The sequence below is a fragment of the Sceloporus occidentalis genome, unplaced genomic scaffold, assembly GCF_023333645.1.
Source record: "Sceloporus occidentalis isolate IW3139 unplaced genomic scaffold, rSceOcc1.0.p SCAF_19, whole genome shotgun sequence".
NCBI classification, from domain to species: domain Eukaryota; kingdom Metazoa; phylum Chordata; class Lepidosauria; order Squamata; family Phrynosomatidae; genus Sceloporus; species Sceloporus occidentalis.
Genome location: NW_028316999.1, coordinates 729,703 through 740,243, shown reverse-complemented (window position 1 = coordinate 740,243; position 10,541 = coordinate 729,703). Strand labels below are relative to the sequence as shown.

At 38.5% G+C, this 10,541-nt stretch overlaps 1 protein-coding gene across 4 annotated transcripts; it reads right to left on the bottom strand.

The window, feature by feature from the left end:
* On the bottom strand, positions 1 to 8,944 carry LOC149302258 (eukaryotic translation initiation factor 4E type 2-like). Of its 4 annotated transcripts, none has more exons than XM_089482603.1 (7): positions 8,925 to 8,944; positions 8,059 to 8,164; positions 7,047 to 7,178; positions 6,445 to 6,549; positions 5,001 to 5,153; positions 4,610 to 4,746; positions 1 to 40 (listed from the first exon to the last, which is right to left on the bottom strand). In XM_089482603.1, exons 1-7 carry the CDS (start codon positions 8,942 to 8,944, stop codon positions 1 to 3), a joined length of 693 nt encoding a protein of 230 aa, XP_089338729.1. The 4 variants fall into 4 exon arrangements, with proteins under 4 accessions (XP_089338729.1, XP_089338731.1, XP_089338728.1 ...); XM_089482602.1 differs by lacking the exon at positions 1 to 40 and adding an exon at positions 345 to 390; XM_089482605.1 differs by lacking the exon at positions 7,047 to 7,178.
* Positions 8,945 to 10,541: the final 1,597 nt, after the last annotated feature.

The following is a 10,541-nucleotide window of genomic DNA, read 5'->3' as shown; positions in this document are numbered from 1 at the left end:
TCACAATGTAATTTTTGTGTTTCGGAAACTTGTTTTGTCCCTGTAAACAAAAGAAGAATATTGAACAGGTTAAGCCTTTAATATTATATGTCATGGCCGCAACGATGCATCAAGCAAAGGTTTAAACTGATGGAATCTGTATACCAGGGGAACATACACTAGAGGAAGTGGTCGGAACTGATTGTTTTGCTGACGGAAGGAAACAAAAAATTCTTGTATCGTGTTGCTACTCTACAGATATAGATAGCAGTACTTTATCTCTGCCATAATACCAAAAAACCACATACTGGTCTATAAGTAAGAATTAAAAGAAGGCCCTACCGCTGGGTGCAGGGAGAATTCAATTAGCGGCCGCTGTTGTTCAATAGGCCATGAAATTCTTCCCAGGCCCTGCGCAGCCAAAAAGAAACAAAAACACAAAAAACCAAACTCATATTATTTGGATTTTGTGATAAAAGAGAATGTAACTCTTGGGGTGGATGTCCTGATTAAGTATGTACTAAGAACTGAGCCAGCGCAAAAGTGTCCTGACCATTCTGTATTTGAAGTGTCAATGTGGTGGTGTAAACTTAATCACTTCAAAGCGATGATTGAAAAACCTTTGCTACAGAATTGTGTGAATTAAGGATTGATTTAAACGTTTACTGTACTACTTGCCAACAGATACATTCATTCACATTGTCAAGCCTGTTGCAAGTTGGTAATTAGGTAGCCACACCTCAGGTTTTACTTTATGATTAGCTCTTGAAACATGCCATCTGTTGCACTAACTTGTATTCCTCACTTTGTCATGTTAAAGGTTCACAAAATATTCTGATGTGCTTTGAGCACTGGATGCGATCCCTTTGCACACTTATCTACCTATGGCAGCATGCATCCTGTCAATGTTACACTCCCTTTAGAATGAAAAGGGGGTTAAACTCTGGGCAACTTTTGAGCCACATGCTGCGTCTGCATGGATTTCAGTGTGCGTGATTCAGTGGGGAAACCTGAAGAGTTTGTGTGGTTTACCAGATGTGAGCGGAGTGCAGAATAGTTCTGCAACCTTAATGGTCCTTGAAGACCTGCAGATAAAGCAATGGATTTGTAAACCTGTCCAAATGAGAAGGTCTTCTCAAAAGACTTCACGTGGATGTTGATTCTGCCCACCGCACTGATGATAGGGGCCCTAAAGTAGTTTTTTGTCTGGCTCTTATATTTATCTTAAGACTAAAACTTTCCACGGTACACAGATTTTAAATTTCACACGCTCAAATAAAATGTCAGGTTCTAATAGCAAACAAAAATAAAATAGAAATTGGTACTTGTGGCCTGCTTATCACTAAAATGATAAATGTCTCCACCAGTTTTTAACAGGTAAATAGGTATGTATGCCTGCCCCCCCCCCAAGTAACATGATACCCACTTCCCACCATGCAAGCTTTGTCCTCAAACAGCTTGTCAGTACCATATCTGGCCCCGAACATACCAGTGCCATCTTTGTCTCTCAGACAACTTACCAGTGCCATCTTTGTACCCCAAACAGTGTGTTTGTGCCATTTTTCTGCCCCAACAGCTACTCTTTGCCCCAATATTTTTACCATATTTTGGTTTAATCAAGATTCCCCTTTTCCATGTTTGATGTACCCACACAAATTATACATGCTTTTTCAGGAAAAATAGGGCTTTTATTTGAAACCATAGAAACACACAAAACATAATTGTCACTGCTGCTATGTTTAAAAGCCTATTCTAAAATAAAAAAAGGAAGTGCTACCAATGTACAATAAATCAATTTATGTTCAGCAACATCCTCTGGTTACAGACCTCACACATATGTTCTAGAGGGCAACATATATCCCTTACATAGTAACCTATAGGGTTAAGGGGGTTAGTGAATAGGGTGCTAGGGAATTGGATGTCAGCACTTTCTTTTATTGTTGGTGCAACATGGACAGCAATCCTTTTAGGGTATCTCCATCTATTTTAGACCCTGCTGGATCTCGCCTCTCCTCCAAAGAGCTCCTATCAGAAGGGAATGTCCTTAAATAACAGTGCATGGGTGCTCATGCTGTTACACACGATGCTGTCTTCTGTCGACAGGGAGAGGAAGTCTAGGCTGTCAATAGACATAGCCTGATCTCCCGTGTAGCAGACATCCTAAGGGTAATCTTGTTGCAACTTTTGTGGATGTACTTGTAAATCTATAGAGGAATGAAGGGGTTCTATTCCATCACGTTATTAGCCTCTACAAATTCCGATGGGATGATGTTCCATTTAATGTGTGTTTCCCACTGTATTGTGCTTAGTTTTCCTGCAAATGACTAAGGTGTCATGGATTAAAAGGACATTGAGCTACTAATTCGCAAATATATACCGTATTTGCTCGATTATAAGACAAGGTTTTTTTCAGAGCAAATGCTCTGAAAAATACCCCTCGTCTTATAATCGAGGTCGTCTTCTAATCAGACCTCAAAATGTCCGCTGGGGCCAGGCTGCTTACCGGGCTTTGGTCGCGAGCAGCAGGAGAACAGGAAGCTAGAAGAGTGTCACATAACTCTGCCCCCCCTCCTTCCTCTGGGGGCGGGGCCAGAGAAGTTGCTCGCACAGCTGGGCCACCCCTGCAGAAGTCTTCGAGTGAGAGATCTGCAGTTCAGGTAAGGGGGTGGGGGAGGGTTTTTTGTGATTAATGTGTGAAGTATTAAATGTTTGTGAATGAGTGTGTGTTAGTATGGATGTGTAAGGGGGGTGGTGGTGGTGGTAGCATGGCTTGATAGGAGTGATTGCTGTTAGCAGTTATATATATATATATATATATATATACCTCCAGAAATGCCTTTTAACCCCCTATGTGCTACTCTGCCCCATGATATGCCTTTTAACCCCCTATATGCCACTCTGGCATATAGGGGATTAAAAGGCATATCATTGGGCAGAGTGGCATATAGGAGGGTATAAGACATTTCTGGAGGCAGAGTGGCATATAGAGGGTTAAAAGGCACATCATGGGGCAGAGTGGCAAATAGGGGGTATAAGGCATTTCTGGGGGCAGAGTGGCAACCCTGGGGGCAGATGTGCATAACTGGGGGGGGCAGGTTGGCAATCATAGCTTTTATTAAATATGAAAATGTTGTTTACATGAATTCATATTTACTAGTAAAACTTTTTTTCCTATAGGGTAGTCTTATATTATATTTTGGTTTTTTTCTAAATTAATATTTAGATTTTGGGGGGTCGTCTTATAATCAGGGTCGCCTTATAATCGAGCAAATACGGTATATGGTAAAACTGGATAAGTTTGTTGGTGAAGCAGTTGTCCATATTCCACAACTTATGTTTATCAATTTTAATACTGCTCTGACATTCTTTGAAAAAATGGAAAATCTTGTTTGCAATTCACGTGCATAGGTTAGAGGCAATGTTAAATATAAGTTGTGGAATATGGTTCACCAAACTTATCCTGTTTTACTATATATATATATATATATATATATATATATATATATATATATATATATATATGAGAATTAGCAGTTCAATGTCCCTTTAATCCATAGTCATCCTAAACCAGTCTAGTCATTTGCAGGTAGTGTTTAATAGAAGCTTTGACCTTGCTCTTTTGTTTTGTGAAATTTAAGCAGATGGTGTGGTTGGCCTCCCAAGATACAACTGTGGTGGACATGTCTTATGTCTTTCTCTGATTTAAAGACATGTTTATTTAGACAGCTGAAGCAGCCTCATTTTGTTACTTGTTCACTGAAGTAAAAATAATATTTAATTGGTTTAACTTGTTAAATACCAGAGGGGAATTTGCAGACCCCATAAATTTAAATGCCAAAATAAACTTGTTAATTTCACTCTGATATCAGTAATAACAGTAATCTGATATCCACTGCCACAACCATATACGTTGACAAGATATGTGCTTTCAGAAAATACTTAAAAAGAGACAATATTTTAATAGTTACAAAAGCAAAGTAAATTGGTGACCTTTATTTCTGCAACAGTGGACGGCAACAGCCTTTTTTGGAATATAGCAATACTTTACATATGACTAGGCACCTTTGCATAATAACATACTGAAAGCAAAAACAAATATGGATATTTAGAAAGAATGGAACCTATTTTAATGTCATCCTTATGTTTTATGAAGTGACCCAGAATACTAATGAAAGTTAAGGGGACAATGTGGATTACATATAAAATGTTACTCTGATGCAAACTGTGAAATGTATCTTCATAGTAATCAATGCTATGGCCCAATAACAGAATGTATACCTCACACAGAGAGAAGTGACTAAACCAGAATTTGCTAAAATTTATTAATAGGACAATACTGCTCTTTAAGTCACGGCAGTATATTACTGACATTTAGGATAATAATACTCGGGGCAACTATTTGGATCAGAAAAAAATGAAATCGTAATTTACCTCTTAAAATGCATCCAGTTTTACAAGTCATACCTAGAGACCTCTAGTGTGTTATTTCTCATTCAATGGAAATCGACCACTGTGGTGTCTGTTCCTTTGGACTATGCCCAGGAAACTTAAACCCTTTATTCAGTTTTCTTCTAGTATAGGACTTCATTTCATTCGGTATACTCAGAAATGCGAGCTTTGCTGTACGTACTTGATACTGTCAGTGTGTGTTTTATACTCCATGACAGTGTTTGGAGGCAAGTTCAGGACCCTGCGCAGGGTATCACGGATCCTGGCTGTAGTTGCTTGGTCACTTGCAGTTTTGTTCCAGATAGAAATGATGTCCTCCTACAAATTGAATAAATCAATGTTACGAGCATCACCCTTTAATACACTCGCCAGAATGCAGTATTACCATGGCTGAATACGTATACAGGTTTAGCGCGAGACCAATGTTAATTCGCATTTGCTAATCTAGGATAATCAACTCTAAGGAAGGTTAAGTAAAAATACCTAGTAGTTGAAGATAGAAAAGAAAAATTTTTTGCTTGATGGAATTAATCTTTGTGAATGGGTTTGCTTTGTTGTGTGTCCGTTCTCACCTGGAAACGTACAGAGACAACTGCCCCACAAATCTCTTCCCCAACCATGAACTGCTCTCCTAACATGGCCAAGATCAGGTTTTCCCAGCACCGGGATGCCAAGCCTTTACGCAGCCGGATTATCCACTTTCCCCCATTCTTATTTGCATCATCCTATACATAGGGAAGCAAAAGCAAATACAAATGAAGACACAGATCAATGTGACAGAGGGAAGGAAAAGCAAATGTGAAGGATGGCACAGATCATGGTGACATCCTGTAATATTTGATCCAACCGGTTTCAAAAATAGATGGTTTAAAAGGGGATAAATACGATCAATATGACAAGTGGATAAAGTGGGGCTAAGTAGTTTCCCAAACCTACATTTTAACAAAACTGAGTCATATATGTAATAATTACACTGCAAAGTGGTGTACCAATGGAGTGCTTCTGTTCGTTGCCCTATGTTTACCATTTTGCTTCATAATTTCTCTTTAATACATTACACGGTTTTGTTTGGCGATTATAAAAACATCCAACAAATCTGGTGATAAATGCTATCAGTATACCTGCATCAGCATAATGCCTCCTATTGGTATGGTTCCAGCAGCCTTATGAGGGGTGAAGAGAAGGAAGGTGTGTTCAACATAGGGAAAAAAGTTATGTAGCTGTTGCCCCATATGCTACTGTATTCTACGCAGGCAAAAGTCAAAAAGCAGTACTGTACAAAACAATATTTAAGAGGTAGCTTTATATTGGCTGCCCAAGCCAGTTGGAAGACAGCATATATCTGTGGTAGGACATAGCACATAGTTTGTTTTCTAATTATATTGCCTGTTGATCAGCTTGCAGGAATGGGCACCAGAAAGTAACCTCTGGACTTAGTATGAGGTGTATTCACCAAACCACAAGTTGGTCAAATTGATAATTAAGGGATGGAGAAGCGCCAACCCAGCTGTCATGTAGATTTAAAACCTGGGGAAAACTCAGTAGGGTCACACAGCTAATAAATGGACAGCTCTCATAATTAGCTCAGCTCAGGGGACCACGAGCAAGAAGAATAAAACAAGACATAGTTATTCCTAACACTCTTCAGATTGTAGACACCCTGTTCATGATTAATAGATAAACCCCTGGCATAACAATACCCAGCACTGATAAGAACTTCAATGACATATGTTTCTGCCAAACAACACTAAAGGATTACAAATATACATGATATTCTCATTAATGTCTAATATATAGTTTACAGGCATATTGTATGTGCAAACTTCTTATTAGGAATGTTTACTCTTAATGAGCTGGTTTAATATGGACGTATGGTTTTAATAATACATACAGGTTCTTAATAATATCTTCTGATACAATTCCTCAAACAACCTGCTTAAGCAGATGCTATTTCATACTGCGCAGTAATGCCACAAAAGCCCATTCTTCCTTGTCCTGCCCTGAGGCGCTCCTCACCTCCCACATCGGTTTGATCCCTTCCTTGAAGAGGTGAAAGTCACTGTGCCCTGTTAGGTCCCCAGGACGTACCATGTGGCTGTAGAACCGCCAAAATTGTTCCACCTATGACAGAATATACAAGCATTGACTGTTTACCTAACATAATGCCGTTACAAGCACACTTTCACCTAGGAAAGCCATATGTTCCACTGAGTTCTCTATTCCTCAAAATAGATAAAATAACCTTAATAGAATTGATATTTATTAAAAGGTGTGATTATTAAATATTCCATTTAAAGGGACAAAAGTTAGAAATGCACATGTAATAAAAACACTATTATAAAAAATGTACTGATGTGACCTAGCACATGTGTACCAAGTCTAATTGAAGATAGCGAACATAGTAGCAACCCTTCCTGTTATGGGGAGTTAAACAATGCATTTGATTCATCCATCCCCTAGTAATGTATAGAAAGCTTAAAAAAAAAAAAAGAAAAAAAGAAAAAAAAAAAAAGCTACATGAATATGATTCTAGTCCACAGTGTAGTTTGGCACGACTGTCAAAAACAGTGTCTATGTAATACCATGCATAAATAGAAAGAAAAGATCATATAACTCACAGAGGCAAAGGTACCAATCTGTTTAATGTTCTGTTCATAACTTTGGGAGCTGGTTGGCCTGCCGGGCGTTCTACGGGAGTACCAGAATGTGTAGTTGTACTGCAATGGGTGCTCAGCTGGACCAGGAACAGTCTGAGAAGAAGAAAACATAAATGGTATAAAAGACGTCTAGCTGGCAGTACATTTTCATGCAGCAGAGTGTTTTCCCAGCCACTGTTAAGTATATGAAAAAAATATCTTTAGTAAAACATGAAGAGCACAGGCTGTCTGAGATCCCAGACTTATTCCATTGGGCTGCAAATCAGCATATCGTTTTACTTCTGATTAAAGGATATGTTACTAAATGTTCTTATGATATTAGAAAAGAGGAAACGCACAATACGTGACTACTTTGTCCACACCAAACCATAATAATGACAAATGCAACAACTATTTGAATAAACAAACATTAAAAACAGAAGTAAGCAAAACACATAATTCCTGCTACATTTGTTACAATCTCTACAGTATTTTATTTAAAAGTAAAATTGGTGTGTCCAGAAAATGCAGAAAAGTATTCCATATAATTAGGCAGCAGTGGTAAAACGGTTTCTGGAATTTAGCAGGCAAATCTACTACTGAGGACTTCAGGATCCCACTAATCAAATGATGTTCAAATTCACCCTGCTTAGAGTAACAGACACAATTTCAAGAATCTTGTATGGAGGTTTTTCACCTAAACAGGATTTATGTGCTGTGTTACATAGCGATTTACAAACTCTTCTTGTGCCTTCAAAAATTTCTCAACATAAACATCCATCAAAAGGATTCCGATCTCATATAATTCACAAAAAGGGTAATACGTTTTATTTGTCCTCACCTGTTGTCTCTGTAAATCAATTTGTTATGTTACATACTACTTGTTATGTCCTGCCTACCCATTGTACAGCGCTACGGAATTTGATGGCGCTTTATAAAACAAATAATAATATTAAGTGTTGTTATAAAAATAAAAGATAGTATGTCGTCGCACCTTTTTCCTTGAGGATGCCTGGGTCTTGTCCATTTCCTTCTCACCGTCTTTCTGTGTGCCATTCTCCTCATTTTGATCATGATCTCCACTATCATCATCTTTCAAACTGTGGAAGAAGAATAACCAGTAACAACAATTACTGGTTAAACGTTGGCTACAAACTATCAAACCTGTATGTCAATCTTTGATGCCCCCCCACGTAAGCTATGGTATTAATACCCGCTTATTTAATTTCTATTACACACCCAAATATATATAATGTAAAAAAACAGGATGCAACAGGCAGGCAATCAACATGCAGCGAAATGAAAATATTTGGAATTATTTAGAAACATGAATTTCATTAAAAATGCATCACAATCTCTATTCTTATTTTTTTTTTTTTTAAAGCCTAATTTCAAGGAAACCCACCCAGACTGTATAATGCAACGATAGGATGTTCTCCAGTGCAAAAGCATTCATTATTCTTGATAACATTTCCTTGACAGTGATGATTTGCATCTATCAATGTGTCTGTGGCACTAACAAATATTAATCATTCTGATAACTGTAAGGGAGACAGGTGGTTCTAACCCACCGTGTGCCAGTCATACCAGTCTGTCAACCTGTTGTCATAAACTTACTTTCTATGTTCTGCCCTGGAAGACCCATTATTATAGGGTGATGTTAATGGTTACACTACACAGAGCCACGTCCTGCAAAATTCCTATTAATTGGGAACATTTCAGTAAAGGTCATTATCATGCTGGTAACAGCCCCATGTTGTGCGCACTCAATATATGGCCGAGTCGCCGTTATAACGAGTCTGTCACTTTTTCCTGTTATCATTGCCAAAGCCACTAGACGCCAACACTCGGGCAACTCACGCATCGAATTTGTTGTTCATCGTCGCTCCGCTCTACTTCTGTCCACTTCCGATCCCGCTACAACATTATCACGTATCTCAGCGGCCTCTTCCTGTTAGAGGGCGGAACCATTTGTACGAAGAACAAGTTCCTAGCCGGACCGATTACTGTGTTGCGCGCCCGATATTTCTTGCAATTGAAAGTGTGAAAATGGTGGTGTTTATTCCCAGCTGTGATGAGCGGGCGTATACAGTTTCAAACAGGATCAGAAGAACTAAACGAGTGCTTAAATGCGCCAATACATTTGTTACGGTCTAGTAATGTACTTCTCAGCACTTCCTATGGTCCAATAATTACAATGATTATTTTTATTAGTCGTGGGAACTTTGCTAAGACATTTATTTTGAGTTTGTGACCTAAGTGAATAAAGCATTTTGGAATAATGTATCGTACATACACAATTTAGTCATAATATATGTATGTATATGTATATATCACATACAGCAAAAATCATCAGCCCCCAAGAAAGAGAGAAGAACGCTTGGGAAATATGTAGTAATTTAAATTAATCGTAAGCAACATCACCTTCAAATGCCTTCTGCCGTTGCTTAGCCTTTTAATAACATGTTGAAAGTGGTGTCCAACCTCCTATATTAAATCTAATGCATAACTAAATGCAAATTTAGAAATTCCTAGTACTACTGACTATCCAAATCCATTCCGTAAATAATTCTTTACTAGCGTAGTTTTTTGGGGTTTTTTTTAGTAAATGTTTAATATTTGTGACAAAAAAGCAAGAGAGATCAGGGTTTTTTTATATGTGGAACTGCACCATTACTAATCTCGGTATTGTGAGTTGGAGATATATAAAAGGACACTCCAGCCATGATATGTACGTTAATGCATATTATAGCTGATAGGTTATCATGTGTCCCATTTTCAAATGAATGTGGGGATTCTGCAAAAAAGTAGCCCCTTTCCCCATTTATTTTCTGCGCAGGAGATGTGTTTGGTCATCTCATATACTTACCACCAGTCTGCTCCAGAGAGAGTTTCATGAAAAGTTTCTAATGAAACCCAAAGCAGAAGCCAGGCGTCTCCATGTGGAAACGGTTGATTACTCCACAGGGATGAGCCAGTGCTCTGTGAAATGAGGGTTGCATTCAACCCCCCACACGATATAGAATCAAAGTAAGTCAGCAGCACTTGACCATCACTCCTTCAAATAAGATCAACAAATTAGGCTGAAAAAGTACTGGTATCCTGTTTATGGTTTATGGTAAAATGGGACACAGAGCCAGACACTCTGACCGTTTGCCCATGAATAATGAGTAAAGAAAATACCGGTATTATTTCTGCCTGGTTTGTCGATCTTATTTGAAGGGGTGATGTCCGTCTGACTTTTTAATTTCTAACGAGATCCCTTCATGCCCGTGCGCAGAAAGTGCTCTGATTTCAATAGGAGCGATTACCTGCTATTGGTTGCTTCAGTTGTTGCACCGTGGAGGAGCAGGGGGCTGCACCTTCTCTCAGCAGTAAGCACCCTTTTTTTTTTTTCAAAGAATGCATATTTAAGTAAGTAAAAGAACGTAGATTGATACCACCATAACTAAAGAGCCGCCAGTAAGATGTGGTTTA

Bases quoted from the DNA above. Each gene is read 5' to 3' on its own strand.
- LOC149302258 (XM_089482602.1), bottom strand. From the start codon at position 8,944: ATGAACAACAAATTCGATGC. The intron at 7,179-8,058 runs GTGCGACGACAT...TCTTCTTCTCAG, and splicing joins AGGCATCCTCAAGGAAAAAG to ACTGTTCCTGGTCCAGCTGA. The intron at 4,747-5,000 runs GTGAGAACGGAC...TTCAATTTGTAG, and splicing joins TTGTCTCTGTACGTTTCCAG to GAGGACATCATTTCTATCTG.